The 21169-nt window shown below is 37.7% G+C and overlaps 2 protein-coding genes across 11 annotated transcripts in view; both read right to left on the reverse strand.

Annotated features, from left to right (window-relative positions):
* Nucleotides 1-301: 301 nt before the first annotated feature.
* On the reverse strand, nucleotides 302-7459 carry LOC127644766 (solute carrier family 2, facilitated glucose transporter member 2-like). 3 transcript variants are annotated; one of them, XM_052128139.1, is made up of 8 exons: nucleotides 7150-7459; nucleotides 5705-5800; nucleotides 5281-5480; nucleotides 4987-5111; nucleotides 4647-4762; nucleotides 3465-3627; nucleotides 2169-2426; nucleotides 302-2048 (listed from the first exon to the last, which is right to left on the reverse strand). In XM_052128139.1, the coding sequence occupies exons 1-7, from the start codon at nucleotides 7156-7158 to the stop codon at nucleotides 2395-2397; spliced, it is 741 nt and encodes a 246-aa protein (XP_051984099.1). In that variant the 5' UTR covers nucleotides 7159-7459; the 3' UTR covers nucleotides 302-2048; nucleotides 2169-2394. The 3 variants fall into 3 exon arrangements, with proteins under 3 accessions (XP_051984099.1, XP_051984098.1, XP_051984100.1); XM_052128138.1 differs by having other exon boundaries at nucleotides 5705-7459; XM_052128140.1 differs by lacking the exon at nucleotides 5705-5800 and having other exon boundaries at nucleotides 7150-7458.
* A 1398-nt stretch (nucleotides 7460-8857) lies between these two features.
* Nucleotides 8858-21169, reverse strand: part of LOC127644754 (TRAF2 and NCK-interacting protein kinase-like) — a 137608-nt gene continuing 125296 nt past the window's right edge. For all 8 annotated transcript variants that reach the window (XM_052128120.1, XM_052128118.1, XM_052128117.1 and 5 more), the window contains 12 exons: nucleotides 19157-19335; nucleotides 17484-17589; nucleotides 17190-17333; nucleotides 16578-16674; nucleotides 16109-16279; nucleotides 15342-15485; nucleotides 14975-15109; nucleotides 14644-14744; nucleotides 14130-14279; nucleotides 12849-13008; nucleotides 11056-11195; nucleotides 8858-9621 (listed from right to left, as the gene is read on the reverse strand). In XM_052128120.1, the coding sequence (XP_051984080.1) occupies nucleotides 9538-9621; nucleotides 11056-11195; nucleotides 12849-13008; nucleotides 14130-14279; nucleotides 14644-14744; nucleotides 14975-15109; nucleotides 15342-15485; nucleotides 16109-16279; nucleotides 16578-16674; nucleotides 17190-17333; nucleotides 17484-17589; nucleotides 19157-19335 (1611 nt within the window). In that variant the 3' untranslated portion in view covers nucleotides 8858-9537. The remainder of the gene's footprint in view (nucleotides 9622-11055; nucleotides 11196-12848; nucleotides 13009-14129; nucleotides 14280-14643; nucleotides 14745-14974; nucleotides 15110-15341; nucleotides 15486-16108; nucleotides 16280-16577; nucleotides 16675-17189; nucleotides 17334-17483; nucleotides 17590-19156; nucleotides 19336-21169) is intronic.

Raw genomic sequence — 21169 nt, forward strand, 5'->3', positions numbered from 1 at the left:
AATAAAAATATTTGTATTAAATAATGTGTGCAAAATAAGTGCATTTCTACTAACGGCCCCATCTGTAGGCTAGATTTGCTAGAGAACCAACAAATATTTCCATCAAAAAATAAAAATAAAATAATTAGGATGCTGCATATTTGGTGATTTATATGGCACAAAGTACAGCCAACAATAGAGAAGTGGAGTGTGTGTGTGTGTCTGTCTCCTGCTGCTCTGAACAGTGCTGTTCTCTAATTTTCCGCATCAAATCTGCAACTGACTTTAGCAAAGCATAGAAAACTTGGTTTTTTTTGGGGGTACACTCGCTAACTGATTAAAAAGTCATTTTAAACATTGCTTTAAAAACAAGGACAATAACGTTGTTTTCCATATAAACGTACATTTTAAAAGGCAAACATAGATTGTAACACTAAATTGGAGAAATATAATACTTCATAAAACAACAGCAGACAATGTTCCCATAACTTAATTTTAAATATCTTAAATATATTATTTTCACATTGTGCAATTCATTAAGGTTTATATAATGTTTCATATAGGGGGGTGGGAACAGATGTATAACTTTGAAAGTATAATTTTTTTTCTAATCCATAAATTCAACATAAGATGCACAAATGTTATGTTGTGTTTAGATAATCTGTTTTCCTTTTTCTAGACCATAAGAGCATTTTTTGGAGTCACTGAGCTCTCATGATGAGGTTCTATGGAGTTCTTTGTCCTAATGGGTAAGCAGTAACATCATTCACTCCGCAGTTTCCATACGAATCTAGTCTTGGCTAATGGCCCTCTTTAGGCCTCAGTACAGCTCTTGAGCTGCATCATCTCAGTCTCAACTTGGGCATTGTTTTGGAAGGCTCCTCGTTTGTGCTGAAAGACAGCTGCTATCTCCTCAAAAGTCTTCCCTTTTGTTTCAGGTACATGAAAGTAAATAAAAATGGTGAAAGCGAAGAGGAGTACTGCAAAAATGATGAAGACATAGCTCCCACAAACCTCCTATGGACCAAAGCAGGGTTAGAGTTATATTTAAGTCCTTATTCTGGACCCACATGGGCTCCATGTTAAATAAAACCACTTATATCATTATCCACTGATGCGACTAAAGTCTTCATCTTATCACTCTCAGATTATACAGGTTGGACATGTGCCATAGGCAGGATATCTGATAAGAGAGCTCCAGTGGAGATGAAAATTAGCAGTGAATAATAACTTAAATTTTATTTAATTGTGTGTTCCTCACACAAAGCTATGATATGGCTTCAGAAGACTTTTGAATCAAAGCACAAATATGGATTACTTTAATACAATTTCTTTTTTTCTTTTTTAAGATTTACGTATTTCAGCTTAATTACAAAATTCCATCAAACTGAATTGTGAAATGTGTAAAATAACGAAATTACGTTAATAATAATAATAAATATATATATAAAATATTACTTAATTCAATTTGATGGAATTTGATTATAAAACTGAAATACTAATCTTAAAAAAATAAAGCTTGACCGCTCATGGTCATCATGAATCGTTGTGATACGGGAAAAAAAAATCTACGCAAAGATTCTTTTAAGATTGTAACGTGAGCGCTATGAGAAGCTGTAACAGAGGCTTGCGTGTTTGCGCAAGATTTTGCATTGATTAGTGCTAAAACATTATACACAGAACAAAAAAGGAGATGTTTTAATACATTTTTAAGTTTGGAACAACATGAGGCCGAATAATGACATAATTTTCATTTTTTAAGTGAACTATTCTTTTAAGTAATGTGCAGTCCAATGAAACTTGTTTCAATTGAGTTGGAATTATCTAAAACATCAGACTCGAGTAACTGTCAAAAACATTAAGGGAAGGCAAGACCCAAGAGACAACATCACTCCGCTGTTTCCAAGCGACGAGAGCCTGTTCCTCTGCAGCCAGTGTTTGTCTATAAATTAGTGCCTGTTTACCGACACAAGAGTGAAAATGATGTTTATAACTCCAACTCCAATAGTGGCATACACAGGATGACCGACCCTTGCTCTCTGGAAGATCGAAGTCGAATAGTAAAAAATCTAGAAAAAAAAACACAAAGATCAAATATTAGGCCTACTGTTGTCTAATAGAAATGGTGGTCATAAAATGTCAACCAAAATGGCAATTAAAACGGGAGTGTAAAGCGAAATTAATCTTACTGCGTTAATTCCAGAAAACTGCTGGGATAAATGCATCATCAGGGCCGCAAGTCGTGTTATTTATACGCAGATTGATGAGAACGGGTTGGATATACAGAGGCACGGAGCAGCCTCACGATGGACACTTTCATGGCCGCCGCCTCCTCTGCCTGCATCTCTGCTATGTCCTTTGATGTGTCGTAATTCCATTTTAGTCTTTTAGGGCCGTAAGAATTGAGCGTCATCATTATTTTGCCTGTGTTGTCCTCATATCATCACCTTACAAGACACACACATTTGGTTTTGATGTTTTTGGTCATTTACACTTTGAATCCCTAATATATCGGAAATCTAATAGAGAATTGACAAAAGTTTTTGGTAATTGACAACCCTTTGATAATTCTGATTATTTTAACCTCCCCAAATATATGATCACATGATTAAAGGAATAGTTTACCTAAAATGTTAAATTGTGTCATTATTTACTCACTGTCATGCTTTTCCAAACCTGTATGCCGTAATTGTGTCAGTGCTACACAATAGAAGACATTTGTTATATTTAAAGACCATAATTACCATATAATGGCCATGGCTGTCAAACTAAAATTAAGTAAACCAGCATAAACAGTGGCATAAAAGTAGTCAATCTAACTTATGCACTGTATTCCAAGTTGTCTGAATCTGTACGATAGTGAGAAACAGACCTAAATTTAAGTTGTTATTCACTGATAATATTTAATTCCACCAAAGCTCACGTCTAGCCTGCATCATGTGTGCCAAAAATGGTCAATGAGTCAATATCACTATATCTGGTTCTCATACTTTCTGTATAAACCAATCGTGAATGAGCTTTTTTTTTATTATTTGGAGGAGGACATGCACTAGACTCCTGTACCAAGGGGCTGTACATTATCCAGATACATGGACATGAAATATTGATTTGAGTTGAATTATTTTATGAACTTACCTGTAGAGATTGCAGAGTGATATGAGAAACAGAACACAAGCACAGCTACATTGCAAACATAGATTGCCCTGATGAATGGTCAATTACAGTATATAGTGTTGCTATGGACAATGATCATTAAAAATAAATATTTGACTGCTGAATGGTAAATTTGACCAATAAGAACCAAGTATTTCAGACAGTGTGCTATAACTGCCATTACATTGTGAGAGCTGCATGAACATTCTTCCAAAAAAAGAGTTTGGAACAATATGAAAGTGAGTTACCAATGACAATTGTATTTTTTGGGAGAAATATCCCTTTAATCATTCAGTGCTCAAGAACAATGTGTGAGAAGGCTTGGGACATACTCTTGCATGCCTCTTCTTTTTTGCCAAGTTTGATGTAGAGGTATCGGGGGCTCTCTGGACACAGCAGTAGCAGTAGACACTGCAGGATGGCTGGAGCTCCAGACAGACCCAGCAACACAGGCCACATGTCATCATTTCCCAGCAGGAACTCAAGACCAATGACCTGTAGAAAACAAGGACATCTGCATTAACTTATGACTTTTAATGAGAGCTAAACTATGCAGAACTGCTATTAACCATGCTGGAAAAACGTTTCTAGTTACTTAAAGGGATAATTCACCCAAAAATGAAAATTCTCTCATTATTTACTCACCCTCATGATATCCCAAGTGTGTATGACTTTTTTTCACCAGAACACATTTGAAGAAAAATAGAAAAACATCTTAGCGCAGTAGGTCTTTAAAATGCAAGTGAATGGAGATCTCATTTGAAGCTCCACAAATCTGGCAGTCAGCATAATAGTCATCAATACAACACCAGCAGTTAAATTAATTAATGTCTTCTAAAGTGATACTATCACATTTGGTGCAAAAAAAGATCAATATTTAAGCACTTTTTAACAATAATCTAATGGGAGGATAAGATTCTTGAGAGGGTGGATTTCAAGCTGTCTCTCATATGACGCATTACCGTTGCCATGGATACAGACGTAATCTCACGTTCTCCTCTCATTGAGACATCCAGGATAATCACACAAACGCACCATTGTGAGTAAAGAAACTGATAAATACAGATCTAAACCTAAACCAACCAAGATACTGTACAGCGTTCCTCCTACTCGTGATCGTGTCGTTTTAGAAGACATTAATTTGATAACTCATAGCTGGAGTCGTATTGATGACTTTATGGTGATTGCCTGTGATTTCCATTCATTTGCTTTTTAAGGACCTACTGAGCAGAGATATTTTCTATTTTTCTTCAAATGTGTTCTGTTGAAGAACGTCATACACACCTGGAACATCATGAATTTTCCATTTTGGGTGAACTATCCCTTTAAACATGCACAATAAATCTGAACAAAAGCCCCACAATTTTTATCACAGTTGTAACAGGTGACTATAAAACAGACTTTTCAAGGAAGGTCATATTTGGTCATGATTTATCAAACTCCCATTACTGCTGTGAACCATAATGTGCAATCTAGTTGATATGTGGATTAGATCAGTTAAGTGTGGCACTCACTTGGCTAAGAAAGATGCCAGTTACAAGAGCAAGCTGGTGGAGTGTTCCCAAAGTCCCTCTGTACTTCACTGGAGAAATCGCTCCAATGTACATGGGCACCAGACCAGATGTCAAGCCTATAAGTGTCACATATGAACCAGTGAACAAACAAAACATTTATTTTCATACAACTGTGAATCATCATGGAAGAGAGTATTAAACAACAAAATGTGGTATATGGACACAATGTCAAAAATTTTTTACAGTGCATTGCACAGTAGAGTGCTACTTTTCAGTGTCTAGTAATATAATTTATCTCTGGGTAATGGGAATATTCTAAGGGCAAGGTTCTCGGTCTTACCACAGTATAGGCCCATGATAGCACGTCCTGCTATCACCATGAGGTGAGATGTGCCCATCTTTGCAAGGCCCATTAGCAGCCCTGCCGTTATGGCTAGAACGTTTATAGCCAGCATGCCTTTGATCCTGTAAAACACTGTCAGGTAATACAGAGAAGCTTTGTGTCCAAACATTTGACTAGTGTATATGATAATCCAAATATCTAACAACCAGCCTGCTCAACACAGAGCCGTTTTCCTTTTTATCATCTATTTTTTATAAAATAGAATCTTTTACAAGTTAACAGTTTCATCACCTCCCACGGACGTCACTGACAAATCCCACTAGAAAAGATGACACCATGCCTCCAATGGAGAAGATAGCCACGGACAGTGACCAGTACATGACCACAGATGGAGCAGTTGAATTTTCCTGTTCTGTAGAGTTGACTCCATCTCTATGGTACAGATCTTCTTTATATACACCTAGAGACTTAGCATAGTGCTTCTGAATGACCTAAAATGTTAAATAAAACCGTCATTATGCTGCCAGTGCTGTCATTGTGCCATCATGTAAAATCCCAACCCAGCCGATGATATTTAATAATAGAACTTTCTCTAGGATACAGATATATTCTCAGAGATAAATCCATATCTTGCTGTTCTCAGAATTTGTCAAGTGAAAGGTAAGATACTGAATATAGTGGTAGTTGATAGAATATATTGGGTGTTGATGTTGACCTTCTGTGGGGCATTGATGACGCCCAGACTGTATCCTATCTGCAGAGAGCCTAGTGCAGCAGTGAACACTGCCAGAGCCAGTGTGCCTGTTAACTGCTGCAAGATAGTTAGGAGCCTGTCAACACGCATGCATCCAAATACAAAAACTAAAATCACAGCAGTGCTTGATTTGCTCTTTATTAATTCAGAACATAGTGCCAGAAATGAGGAATACACATTATTTGGAAATCCTGCCGAAATTACAACACTCAATTATTTGCGAGAGTACTGGACTAAGCAGAAATGAAGCTCCTTCCATGGCTTCACTGAAATAAGCTCCAGTTTTGGATGTACAAGTTTTGCAAGACACTTTAAAATCATTGGCACACACACACACACACAATGAAAGGGCAAGGTTACAATATTAATATATTAAATATAGTATAAATAAAATGCATGAAAACTAAATGTTGCATTTACTTCCATTTGCAGTTACAGTGTTAACCATACCCCTAACAATAAACCTAACCCAAACCTTACCTTAAATCTAACATCTACCCCTAAATAAACCATACCTCAACCGCAGTAGCAGCAAATGTGAATCTTGCAGAATAAAATGCAGTAAAAGTAAATATATTGTATGTATTTTAATGTTAGTACATAGCAAAGACAACTAATATAAAGAGACAAAATATAATGATGTATTATAATATATTGTAACATGGCTCAAATGGGAAAGGAGGAGGTGGGAACCGGCTGAACGGTCAAAATAATATTTAATGAAACAAAAAGACAACACAAACGCACACATGGCAGCTGCATGCGGCTTTCTCTCGAACGGCCACATCCTGCTGCACTTATCCCTCTCCTCGGCTGATTAGCCTTCCTCCTCGTCACAAATATATTAATAAAACAGTGAAGGTGAACATGAAAACTGCATTATTTTAAAATATTTATAATACTATATAATTTGATATAAAATGATACTATAACTGCATTATTAATAATAATGTAGTTTGTAACATGTCATATGTAATATGTGTATCAAGTGTTCCCAAGAGCAACAACTGAACTGTTGCCTACAACAGTTCCTTATCTGGAGTTATTAATTTGTCCATTTACAGCTGAATGGCAATTAATTTTTATGTTGCATTAAATGTTCAACTCCGAAACATCATAATCTCAGCATATACAGTACAACCTCCACACTCAAAAATATCTCATACTTTCTCCATCTCATTCATACAACAAGAGTAAATTCACAAAACTTGAAAACTGAAAAAAAATAAATAAAAAAAATAAAAAATAAAAACACATTTCAATTTAGGGAACAATTAGCCAAGTCAAATGCCGTAATTACATTCATAAGATAGTACACAGCCTATCGTATTACATTTAGTCAAAGTCTTAATAATTAAGTTTCCGGTTAAGTCACGGATTTATGAAAAATGAATTAATCAATTTACCTTGTCCATTTTGTATGAAGCAGGAGCAAACGCTGCTCGTGGTGGCTAATCGTGTCTCTAAGATTCTCGGCTGCTTTCCCAATGCCCAGTAAATGATCAATCCAGTCACTGCAAGATCATGCCACACAGGTGTTTGCTGAGGTGAAGAGACCTTATGCCAGAAGACACCTGATGATCTGATCACGTCCATGTATTAACAGTGTTTCAAATAATTTTCCAACTCAAGATTAGACTAATATTCCACTCTTTACAACAGTGAAAATTACATTTGTTTATACTCATAGATGTCATTTTAAAGGATATTAATGCATTTTTCTGATGCAAACAGTGAAGAATGTCAGGTGTCAGCATTGCTGGATTACATTTTTCAATCAGTATAACAAAATGTTGTCGGATAAGGCATATTTGCTTGAGCAAGAAGAGATACTGTATTACATCATCTATTAAAGAGCAAAGTCTGAGGATCATATCAGTGCTCAGCATTATTCTTGCTTCCATGACCTATGTGAAAACAGGCACCCTTTCCAAACAAACAAAACAGGTGACACAACACAATGCAAAAAAAGGTATTTATGTTTTATTTTTCTTATTAAAAAAACAAAAGGAGGAGGACGTAGTGCTTCTATCACCATTAAAGAACCAAAAAATTGTTTTACAGCTTTTGAAAGAATGACAATCCTTAAAAACGTATTAAGACAGCAACATATTAAGTAACCATTCTTGAGTGTCAATTAAAGTAGTTATTTAAAAGAGCTCAGTGAGGTTAGAAAGGATTTCTTTCCCAGCACTGGCCAACACAGTGTTTCACACAGCATACATACATACATACATCAGCAGGACATTATTGCTAAAAACCTCTCATTCCCTCACCATTAAAATATCTTCATTTGCTATGTAAGAGATGTGAAAGAAATATAAATATCTATATAGTGTGCAAACATCAAGTGACTTTAAGAAAATCGAAAGCATTGAACTGATGGCCCACCCAGTCAAGCAAACAAAAAAACATAAAACCAAATCTATAAAACAATATATTATGGCTAATGGTACTTCTGCTGACCTATAAATTGTGAATTTTGAGTAGGCTTTTACATAGTTGTCAAGAAAGGCCGTTTCCTTTTTTGGAATGTTTTGAGCCCCAGTTAAATTTGACCGATTAAACATTATTTCAAAATAAAAGTGCAAGAATATGTAGTTTAACACAATACCAACCCATTGAAACGTTGAGGCTTATGTTAACAGCCCACAAGTGATGTCTGTTATGTAGCTTAGTTTGTTATGGCATACAAATATTAGACTAAAAAATGTCAAATTAATGTGTGTCTAATGGTTGATTTCGATTTCAAGATGAAAACTTGTGCTAGGCACTGTTATGAAATCCAAATTAAACTAATTCTCAGTTGTCACTGAAATACAGGTGCTTTTATCTTATTTTACCTGTCTTTCGATTTAAAACTCACAAGAATGTTTTTGATATCAGACATCATGTTGGTCTGACAGAAACATCATAAAAGATCTGATCCAGTGTTTATACAAACATGCAACCAGTGAGGACAATTAGAATCTCAGTTAACTTTCATGCTCCAGTTTTCTCATGTTTAAAACATCCAAAAAAGACCAGAGAAGTTAAAAGAATGAATAAGAAAACATGGTATGCAACTTGAAGTTCCACTCATGACCCAGGCAGCAATTTTGTTGGCTAATTCCGTTCTTTTTTTTTTTTTTTTATCTCAAAGCTATAGAACATGAACAAACTGAACTACATTTTGAGATACAGTACTTTGGATAATGTTCAGTATATGGATCTTGTTGATAATATACAAATGAGCACCAGTGTTGTTTCTTCTGAGCACGTTACTCTCTTTTGAGAAATTGGATAAAACTAACTTCACAGATATTTGTGAAACTGGAAAAAACATTGCCAGTACTGGAAAGTGACACATCTAAAGCTCGGCCTGAGTGCTTGCTAGTCACCCCATGTGGTATTATTTTTAAGCACTGTCCAATTCTAATCATGCACATGACTAAAATGTATTGACAACTGAAAGTAATCAATGGGGAAACAGGGGAAGGATGGTAAAGGGGGGATACTTGGAGAACGGATTTCAGGCTATACCGGAGGCCACAAATAGGGTCCAAAACCAAGTTCAAGTCAATCAGCCCCCTCTTCTGGGGACTGTATGCCACTGCAGGTGATCTCAGATACTGCATCTCCATGAGCAGTGTGCAGAGCGCCAGTGCACTCACTAGGGCACCAGCCCATGTGTCCAGGCTTAAGTCTCTATATTATTGTTGTTTTTCATATTAATGTGTCAAAGTACCGTGCGCTCTCAGATGCAATGCTGACAGGACAGGATACGGCTCTAAGGTGTTTGCTCTGCAAGAGCTTCACCAGTTCATCAGAGAGTTCCTGTTCAGCGTCATGAAGAACACCTGACTGCTGCCGCCCGAGCGGACCGAGGCAAAGAAAACCTACAGAAAAAACAGTTTTAGAACGTGCAATGTTTTAATCTTCAATATCAAACATACTAAAATAGAAATCTAATCCTGATGAAAACAAAACTAGACTGTGTTGGATCATGACTAGTTAAAAATCGTATTGACCTGTATAATGTGTGTTTTGGGCATTTTCAAAAAATCTTACAACAGCCTAAGCTTGTTGGTGCTGGTTTAAGATGGTCTAGCTCCATGTTCTTAACTGGTTTTGCTTCTGGACCCATATTTTACATTGGCCATCAAGTGGCGACCCAACAAAGTAAAAAACAAAAAAACAAACATTGTGCCTGGATTAAATTTTGAGGGGCATGCATCAAGTGACATACATTTTGTTGTTGATGTCATGATACTAAATAATAATAATAATAATAATAATATTAATAAATTATGGTATTTGTTATGAAAAAGTGGTCTAAACACACATAGAAACTTTAACCACAATTGCCACAGTTGTAATTTCCAATAGATTTTACCTTATAGATTAAGATTATTTAATATAAAACTATAAAAACAAAATTGTCAAAATACTAGTTACTTTTACTGTAAAATCATGATACATTTTAGTATGGGAGATAATGTGGAATCTTAAAAAAAAAAAAACTTTATTTTGACACATAGGTCTTTTCATCCTCAGTGCTGTTTTTAATGTCAGAACTGTCTACTGTTTGAGAAGTTTGACTTCCTTCATAGCATTTTAACCTTGAACATTCAAACAATAATTCAAATGGGTTACATCAATTTAGTTGTCTGCGCCATGACATTGAGGGAATTCCAGTTGTCACGCATGCCAAGAGATACAGTAGGTTAAAGTACAGCAGATCAGAAGCATATTTAGCACATGTAAAGCACGAAACACGAGATTATCATGAAATCTGTCTTTCAACAGAAGGAGAACCATGGTGTTGTTTTTTTTCCCCTGCTATACGCGACCCTACCCGAACAGACCTGAGGCCCACTTTTGGGTTGAGTCCCACTAGTTGGGAAACACTGGTCTAGCTGGTCTTCCAATCTGGCCAAACTGGACTTCAGGTGGTCTAGTTGGTCTCTCGGCCTAGCCAAGATGGTGCTAAACTGTTCAGCAAGCTCAGTCTGTCTCAGTCTGTCTGGGAACAGACAAGCTGTCTGTTCCCAGACAGACTAGCTTGAAAGTGCTTCAAACCCCTCTAAAACCAGAAAAGCCCACCTAACTATCTTAGGCTTGCAGCAGGGAAAATAACCAGCTTGAATGGCTTGCTAAACAGCATACTCATCTAAAACCAGAAATAAATCTTGTTACTTAAACTGGTCCAAGCTGATTTTCAACAGGGAACGTGTAGCAGAGTACACATTAGAAATGTATAAAGTAGATGAACAAACGTTTGCAGATCTACAACAATTCCAGGCTCTAAACAAAAAGTTGAAGGGTCAAACCTTGTCATTCCTTTCACAGAGGAACTTCAGTCTCTGAGCTCTCTTGTGCATGAAAACACCATCCAGGTGGCCTGTCTCCACAGAGCGGATCTCAATGGCTTTCTCTCCCCAGCCCATGATCTGGTTGGAATGGATATAAGCTGCAAGAGAGAACACAGTCAAGTATAGACCATTTTTAACTTAAATAATGCACCTCTTCATTAGCTAAATCAACACACCAGATCACTCAAATATGTTGAGGGCATATCTTTTTTTAAATGTTTATTTCATTTTGGAACAGGTTTACTATCAAATAGATAGTTCAAACAAAATTATGATGGCATGAGCAGCATGGTAAAATGCTGATAAATCTTCCAGTACTCCCTTTATTAAGGCCATGTCCTAACTAATACGTTTTAGGTTGAAAACACATTGATTTTACACCACTCGTCCACATTGGAACATTGTTTTCCTACACCGAACACTGTCTTGTACCACACACCTTGGAAAACTTTGATGCTAGGGAACGGAAAACGGAGTAGTGTTACATATTAGTGTGAATGTGGCCTAATATATTCTGTATTAATGTGGCAAGTTGTCACGTTGCTTGGCAACAGTAAACGGCCTCCAGTTAGGCTAATGAACAATATTACTTGGCAGAAAAAGTATAGAAATTATTAAATAAAAAAAAATTAACAATTTACTTAACATTAGTGTCTTCGATCATTGCTTTTTCTGCTGTTTTAAAAAAGCAATGATCCACTCGAGGCTGTGTGTTAGTGAGTTTGTCACAGGTAAGGGCGTTCAGACCCAACTTGTTTTTCTGTCCTGTGCGGTTTTTGATGTAAACATGTTTTAGATGGATGTCTTTGACGTTGCAACATGTCTTGAAGATTTTTTTTCCTCGTTCTCATTCACACACACAGCAACAACCACAGTAAATCAGGCTGATGTTTAGCAAGAGCGTTCCAGAGGCAACTCCCTTAAAATGAATAATTCCGTTCACATTCTCCACTAATAAAGCACAACAGACTGCCAAACATTGAGATTATTTTATATAGGATAACACGCCCTAAATCCTCCAAGCTAATGCATTACTCAAAACCAGCTCTCACACACACACACGCACACACGCACACACACACACACACACACACACACACACACTCATATTTTTCAAAACAGCAGAGGAGTTGAAGGCAAGTTTGAATGTTATTGAACTTTGGATGAACTACTTTATCTCCTCCCACAGGGCAGAGGCTGTGTGTTGGCCCTTTGTTGTTTTCCTGCACATCTGTAGCCTGTGCATCCCTCAAGCTCTATGTAAGCCCATGTACTGCTGGAACAAGCTAACACAAATAGACACAGCAGTTGTGGTAGAGGACAAGCAGATATCAGTGCGAGCGTGACTGAATCATGGTATTACTAAGGCAAAGGTCATTAAGGCAAACTAAAGAGAACAGCCTTCCTGTCAGATAAATTAAATAAGAGGATCGAGACCAACTTTCTCTTCAGTCGTGAGTCACTGCTTTCTGACATGATGCTTTTTCTAAAGGGTAAATTTAGTGAAGGAACAATCTGCTCAAAACACTATAATTAACGGCCATTGCCTTACAAAAAAGTACTGTGGCAGGACTAATGGTACAGTGGTGATACTGGAGAGTATTCACATAGTACTTTGACATTTACCATGGTACTGTATGATTACCATAGTCATATATAAATGGTACACTTGTATGCTTCTCATGATCTTAAAGCCTTTTCATCAGAGCATAAAAGAGTTACTATGTTTCTATCGACAGATGCAGACTCACCAACAGAAGTAGGCATCTCTCCCCACTGCAAGACCACGTCCTTGGTGATTCTGCCATAGGTGTTGACATATACACCCTCGTCTTCATAACACAGCAGCATCTCCATGCCATCAGTCTTAGGGAGCACCACGATGGCGTGAGGCGTCACACTGCTCTGAATCTGAGAGAGAGAGAAGAGGAAAGATTTACTGGCAGATCAAGGTTGCAGTGCTTAAAGAGACCATTAGAGGGCCACATTCCAAGAGTCTTTGTTTACTGAAGGGAATCACATTAAGACAACAATGGCGGCAAATGGCACAAAGCCCATCTCAGATTGAAGGGAAATGTAATAACAGCTGCAGCTAAAACTGAATGCTCTGGATTGATGGATTACTCTATTAGATTTTAAGAGAAGCAAGCATTATCACTGAGCAAGTTATACAGTTATGAACACCTTCGAGCACTCAGCGTGAATGTATTTTTCAATGCAACTTTTCCACAATTGTGTTTTTGACATTTCATGTTTAATTTGCAAATCTGCAATAATAAATCTAGCTACTATTTGCGCAAACTTCTCAAGCCAACAGGTGCTGTCAAGGGAATATGATGTTTGTGGAGGCTCATGTCATTTTCCAAGATTAGACTACAACCTCTGAGAGCCACATCACCAAGGGATCCTCTGCACCAATCACAACAGCCTTCCATACACAGAAGCAAAACTACATTGTGTTTTTACAGATGCCAAACCACAGACTGGTATCACTGAGACTCAAACCAAAGGACATTATTTGTGTCTGGATTGTACTGATTTCTGGTTAAATATTTGTTTTGTAATTTTACCATTTATTATAATTATTTTTTATATCTGATTCTTCACAGGACTTTTCAGAACAATAAGTATGGCCCAATGGACAGTGTTAGAGAGTTTCAAAACAGTGGATGGAACAGTTACTTGCCCTATTGGGCCAGTGCTCATATTCTTATGTTGCAAAAACCCTTATTGTTTGGTGAATACTGCTGAAAACTGCTAAATTATGAGGGTAACTTATGGTAGTTTTGGAAGTATGGGTTATAATGGATTACAAATAGTTAACAAATTTGTATTTATTGCTCTGTATTCCATCATTTTCCAGCAAAAGCATTTATGACGTTTACACCTGTCATGGAGCTTTTTTGTGTCAGGGCCAGTGAAAATATCAGCAGAGCAAGTGAAAATCTAAACTACTGACCCAGTCAAATAGTTATTGTTGATCTATGAGGCTAATTAATTGTAATGGGGGAAAAAACACAAAAAATACTTACATGTGAGGGTATGTAGATGTCATAGGGGTTCCCAGAATCCACGTCTATCACATGGAAGCCCACACTTGAGCCATATATGACCTTTAACCTCTGACCTTCTTCTACAGTCAGGTCCACCAGCTGAGGTTTATGATGCAGTTCTGTGAATGACTGCCCAGGAAGTCGAGAGGAAAGCAGTATAGATCAGATAAAGAGATAGATGCTTGTTCTTTCATTTACAAATTATTCTTTCCCATATGGTTTAAATAGCAGTATTTAGTGCTTTTGGAGGCAAAGAAAGACAGAATGAAAGAAATATGAAAAAGAAAAGGGAAAATAAAAGAAAGAAGAAATGAAAAAGACAGGCAGATGGGCAGACAGACAGAGGAAAAGAAAAAGAATGAAGGAAAAAGAAAAAACAAAAATACAGGCAGACAGACAGACAGAAAGAGAAAGAATGAGGGAAAAGCAGAAAAGAAAGAAAGATAGATAGATAGATATTAGAAGGGAAGGACATACATAGAGTGCTTCATACCTTGAAAGCCATGAACTTATGGTAAGGTTTGGGGGCCCATGCGTAAATCTCTACAGAGTTCTTCAATGCGATCACCAGGAATTTGATTCTCTCGTATTTCACTGAAAACAAAGTCAATCAGCCTTTGAGTTACCTGCAGCTCACATTGGCAGTCTGTCATATTCATGCAGAAACAGACTGACACCTGCTGCCACTCTACATGCTGTTAGAGCGAAGCAGAATGATAATCCTCTCACTTAGCATCAGAGATGTCGATTAGCCCTCTCTACCCTTACTGTCTTTAGCCCTCATCCCTGACCTCTGTTCAAGGATGCAGAGATGGTTCACTTACCAACTTTATAGTGAATGCATCCTTCAAGATCTCCAACAGTGATCCAGCCCTGTTTCTTCTCCACTTCTGGATCATTGTGCAGTATTCTGTTCCTCAGCCATGACAAGTAGTAGACACGTAGCTTGTTTTTCTTCCCTGTAAACACAAATGAGAGGGTAAACATGTTAAAGCAACAAGACAGTCATATCAAAGATCCTCCACCAGGTGCTTTGTTTCAAAAATTATTGATCTCTTAAGGGAAGCAACTCTGATCCAGGAAAATGCTCTTTGCTTTAAAAACATGCATCAGACTGTAGTACATGACACTGAAATATGAACTTTTCTATGACCCTGTCTAACAGTGTTTCATCCCTGCACTCAGACAGACCTGATATGGTGACCAGGACATTTAGACCCTCCAGCACCTCCATCTGTTGGAAGCGTCGGCGAGTGATGAGGTTATAGACCTTCCCCTGACCACTGCGGTCCAGCAGCATTAGACCATTCTCAGTGCCAACCAACAGGTTCACACCTGAATATGCACAAACACACATACACAAAACACAAGCCTTTTTACTACGTAACATGACACGGTCACCACAAACAGCTTACACTGCAACCTAACCAGGTGCGACATGACAAAGTGACTAGCGATAAAAGCCATTTCTGTCTTAATCAGCCGTGATAAGCAAAGAATTTTGTCAGTCACTAGGTTTCTACTTCTGCTGCATCCCTCTGGATAGCCCTGCTCATGAAAATTCAGACCAAAATCTCGCTACTCGTATATTTGTAACATTAAACATGGACAAGTAGAGACTGATATTTGGAGTTGCGATACTTGCGAAATTATATGACAAATCCTTCATGATCAACAGGAAAAACCATAAAAGTATAATGAATACATAAAAATACAAGTCTTCTTAGATTTATGTTCTTTAGTACAGTGAGTTGAACATACAGTTCCTATTGGCTTTTGATTTTGTTGCGTAGTGTAGCATTTTTGCTTTCAGTTTGGACATAAAAACTCCTTGTTGCTGGTCTCTTGTCAGATTGTGCTTGGTTTGGATACAATGTTAAGACTTAAGGCGATTAAACCAAAAATGCTTATGGTGTGAAATAGGTTAATATAGTCATAGGTAGAGAGGGGTAATGTACCCCATAGAGCTGCACACAGGATCTCGGAGTTGAAGCGTTTCTTGTATTTGCGGATCTCTGGTGTGTCGCTGTGGGGTCTGATGTTGGTGGGGTTGACGTTAACAACAGAAATCTTGCGAGCCTCGTTTAGTTTGGCCTGCTCCTGATGCAAGAGCTCGTTGGCAAACAAAGCTGCAGATGTGAGAAGGCACAGGAGAACATTATATGGTTTGAAACAGGAAGCATTTCATTCAAACGATTACCTTCACTAGAACTAAATTAGACAGAATGCAAAATTATAAGTTGAATGCTTTTGACTCATTCAAATATCCAAAAGAATAGTTTCTGAATCAGAATTTAAATATATATATATATATATATATATATTTTTTTTTTAAATTACGTGTAGAGCCATCCAAAGTTATTTTCTATCAAATTCTACCTTTAACTGTTTGCATGCATTGATCTGATTTGTTATGTGTTTACATACCGGCTGAGCACTCATCATTGTCTGTGGGGGAGGTCGAATACATGAGTGGGTCCACAAAAGAAGTGAAGGAAGCTTTCGATGCACCGCCAAGCCCAAACTGATAAAACAACAATATACCATATCAGCTGCAGTGAACAGATTTAACACCAGACATGCAAGACAAAAGGCAGTCTGTGTTTGGGGCTAAAAACACAATAGAAACAATTCCTCTGTTTAGATAATAGATAGGACAGAAGATTTAAGCTCTGACTATGACTGTGCAGGCAATTTCAGACAAGCTGCATATTCATAAAAAGACTCAAGAGTCGATAATACTCTTACGATAAAAGTCAAGATACAGTAAAATAAAGATTGGAGAGCAATATTACAGAGACAGAGTTTATTATTATTATTATAATTTTGTTGGCATTTTGGCAATTGTATTAATAGTGTAATATAGAGAGGACAGGAAATTAAAAGAAGCAGGAGGAGGAATAGGACTGGGAAATGACACAGGGTGGACTTTAACTTGTTTGACCCTTGTGAGCACCACAGGTAAAAGTGTAAGTGCATGTGCGATTAAGAACATGCCTACAACAGATTTTTTCCTTTTACTCTCATCATGTAATATACCTCATCCATAGAGTTCAGATCCTGAGAATTGAGTCCTGAAGGAGTTCCTGATGGGGATTGGCTTTGCTGCAACAGGTCTGGCAGGTTACTGTGACCCGCAAAACCATTGCTCTCGCCGTGCCCCATGCGCTGCCTCTCATTGGTCTACACAGTGAATTGAATCAGTCAAAAGTGGGTACAAATAACTATTCATAAATTATGTGTGTTTATAATATTTAATGTTGAAAGGAGAAAATACATGTGTATGGAGAATCTTTGAGAGATCTGGTAAATAACCTCTAATCTGAGTCTTACCTCTCTCATTCTTAGGGTACCATCTTTTGATTCATCATTGTAGGAGTCACCAAAAGAGTCATCTTGGGTGCTTGTGAAAGATTCATTATTCCCCTGAACAGAGGGCCTGAGTGAGACAAACACAGGAAACATGGGTTTAACAGATCAACATCAAACCCCACAACAGAATAAATGTACATATTTTATTTATATTTTCCTTTTTACAACAATGCCATTGATAGGAGGGCTGGTTTATACTGTATACATTTATACAAATCAAATCTTGATGATATATCTCTATACATCTGCATGTTCTCTGATGTAGATCCCCAGTCAGAGTATTTCGATCAAACACTTGTAACCAGGTTGATTCAAAATGAAAAAGTACAGTAGATATTTATAAAGCACCTCCTCTTTAATTACAAACATGTGCATTGTCATTTTTATGGCTTTTAAAAATATAAATTTGTCTGGAAAGAGAGATGCCTTTATATCAATGGTGGCACTATTCTTTTACAGCAGATATACAGTAAACCATTCATGACTTTTGACTTATTTATTCATTGTTGTGGAGAATTCAAATGCATTTTGACCAAATACAAGAGTAAGATTTGTTTTGCACTGTTTTGAACTCTTAGAGGGGTCATACATTACCTAAACATTATGAATATGGCATATTCTCCAATCTGTTTTTCACTAAATGTACAGATTTTTTGGATTCTGTTATTTGCTGTCTAGCTGTTTTTGAGAGCAAAAGCGCATCTGGGGAAGGCTGTGCTGCATGTTGGATTGATGAGGCACGTTGCCTGCAAAGCTGGAGCGCTTACTGCAGAAATGGACACATTTGCAAAAAAACATCATAGAGGGACAATAAGCTTGATTAGCTTGGAAGGTAAATCCCTTATTGCAGAATTTATATATGTGTTGGAGGTGTGATTGCATTAATTTCTTCAGCCATTAAATATTGTAAACAAATACTAATGATGACAATAATAATAAATTATTATTAATATTATTATTATTATTTAGTTTTAACAGTAGTATATTTAAATCGTGCATTTTTTAAACTCTCACGCTTTTATTTTGACATTCTAAACTCTTCAGGAAGTTCTGTATGTGTCTGTTTGTTCACAGTAGTTTAATTTGCTTCTATACATATTCTGGTAAAATGCACCTCCGGTGCCGTTCTAAATGCATACTATAAGTGAACCAAACTATTGAGCATCTACATCTGAGATTTTGTTCTTGAGTAGCACTCAAATATTGTGCACAGCTGTGAAGGCTAAAAATAACCTCGAATGAATCACCAGCCTGTGCGTGAATTTGTCAACAGAGCAGCACCATTCACTAACATGCTGGCGCTGCGCATACTATATATTTACTTATTAAACACAGCCTTTTGTGATTCACAGAGCTATTGCACGTCTTCAAGTGCCTTTGAATAAAATGCACAAGTCATATGTACTGCTTACATGGTGTTTTTAATGGTTCTTTTATGCCATTTTTGGAGCCTGACAGTAACAAACATGACTAACACACAGTATTGGATTTGGATCAGGGTCGTCCGGCCGATACCCGATCCATCTAAAAGCTACAGTATAAAAGTCGATACCGATCCAGGTATCCAAGTATCCCTACTTCTAAACACAATGAATTATCAAGAACAAGAGAAAACTGGTGGCGTGTGTTCTTACATGATCCGGGGTATGTCACTGACAGGCACCGTGCCATCATGCCCCATGTTCTCACCATCCTCATCCTCACTGCTCTCAGAGTCCTCACTAGAGGAGGAATAGTCAGTCAGTTTAAGGGGTGGCCGGTTGATCTCATCTATCCGCAGCTCCCTCAGTTCTTTAGCCAAGGCAGTCAGATCCTTAGAGAGAGAGAGAGAAAAAAGACGGAGTTAGACTTTTTATATGATTAGTAATAAGGGTTGTTTTAACTAACTCAGCAGGTCTAAACTCTTTATTAGGGGTTTGCTCAAGTTAAAGAGTGATTCAATTAAAGAGAGGACAACTACACTCACCTAAAGGATTATTAGGAACACCTGTTCAATTTCTCATTAATGCAATTATCTAATCAACCAATCACATGGCAGTTGCTTCAATGCATTTAGGGGTGTGGTCCTGGTCAAGACAATCTCCTGAACTCCAAACTGAATGTCAGAATGGGAAAGAAAGGCGATTTAAGCAATTTTGAGCGTGGCATGGTTGTTGGTGCCAGACGGGCCGGTCTGAGTATTTCACAATCTGCTCAGTTACTGGGATTTTCACGCACAACCACTTCTAGGGTTTACAAAGAATGGTGTGAAAAGGAAAAACATCCAGTATGCGGCAGTCCTGTGGGCTGAAAATGCCTTGTTGATGCTAGAGGTCAGAGGAGAATGGGCCGACTGATTCAAGCTGATAGAAGAGCAACTTTGCCTGAAATAACCACTCGTTACAACCGAGGTATGCAGCAAAGCATTTGTGAAGCCACAACATGAACAACCTTGAGGCGGATGGGCTACAACAGCAGAAGACCCCTCCGGGTACCACTCATCTCCACTACAAATAGGAAAAAGAGGCTACAATTTGCAAGAGCTCACCAAAATTGGACAGTTGAAGACTGGAAAAATGTTGCCTGGTCTGATGAGTCTCGATTTCTGTTGAGACATTCAGATGGTAGAGTCAGAATTTGGCGTAAACAGAATAAGAACATGGATCCATCGTGCCTTGTTACCACTGTGCAGGCTGGTGGTGGTGTAATAGTGTGGGGGATGTTTTCTTGGCACACTTTAGGGCCCTTAGTGCCAATTGGGCATTGTTTAAATGCCACGGCCTACCTGAGCATTGTTTCTGACCATGTCCATCCCTTAATGGCCACCATGTACCCATCCTCTGATGGCTACTTCCAGCAGGATAATGCACCATGTCACAAAGCTTGAATCATTTCAAATTGGTTTCTTGAACATGACAATGAGTTCACTGTACTAAAATGGCCCCCACAGTCACCAGATCTCAACCCAATAGAGCATCTTTGGGATGTGGTGGAACGGGAGCTTCGTGCCCTGGATGTGCATCCCACAAATCTCCATCAACTGCAAGATGCTATCCTATCAATATGGGCCAACATTTCTAAAGAATGCTTTCAGCACCTTGTTGAATCAATGCCACGTAGAATTAAGGCAGTTCTGAAGGCGAAAGGGGGTCAAACACAGTATTAGTATGGTGTTCCTAATAATCCTTTAGGTGAGTGTATATGACAATATAAAAATGAATGACACAATGAAAGTGTTCACTAGTCCATATACTTTTGTCCATGTACTGTATGTTCCCATTCTCTAACAAACAAAGAACAAAACACTGAAACAATTGAAGCAATTCAATTTGTATTTCTACATTCATGTTAAGGTCATCTGGATTTGAACCATAATCCCAACTCTAGGGCCAACAAATGATGGCCCCAAATGAACCTTGGTTGCTATGGAAAAAGCAAGGCTCCCTAAAAGTGGCTGGGGTTATTTGTGTTGGGGCAAGAGAACCCGTGCCAAACAGGGAATGACACACACAGTCCATTGACAAAGCAGCTGTCTCCCATCACAGAATTTCACAGTGTTCCATGGACTTATTGTTTGATTTACTCAACATTTTGCAATATTTATTGGGGTTTTGTTGTGCAAATGTGTTATCCATCCTATTTATAGGTTTTCTTTTTAACATATTCTT

Source organism: Xyrauchen texanus, chromosome 6, assembly GCF_025860055.1.
Source record: "Xyrauchen texanus isolate HMW12.3.18 chromosome 6, RBS_HiC_50CHRs, whole genome shotgun sequence".
NCBI lineage: Eukaryota > Metazoa > Chordata > Actinopteri > Cypriniformes > Catostomidae > Xyrauchen > Xyrauchen texanus.

Excerpts from the sequence above, each read along its gene's own strand:
- LOC127644766 (XM_052128138.1), bottom strand. The coding sequence starts at position 5,833 with ATGCGTGTTGACAGGCTCCTAACTATCTTGCAGCAGTTAACAGGCACA. Across the intron at positions 3,628-4,646 it reads CTGGCATCTTTCTTAGCCAA|GTCATTGGTCTTGAGTTCCT; the intron begins GTGAGTGCCACA and ends TGTTTTCTACAG. Across the intron at positions 2,427-3,464 it reads AAAAGAAGAGGCATGCAAGA|GTGATGATATGAGGACAACA; the intron begins GTATGTCCCAAG and ends GTGTCTTGTAAG.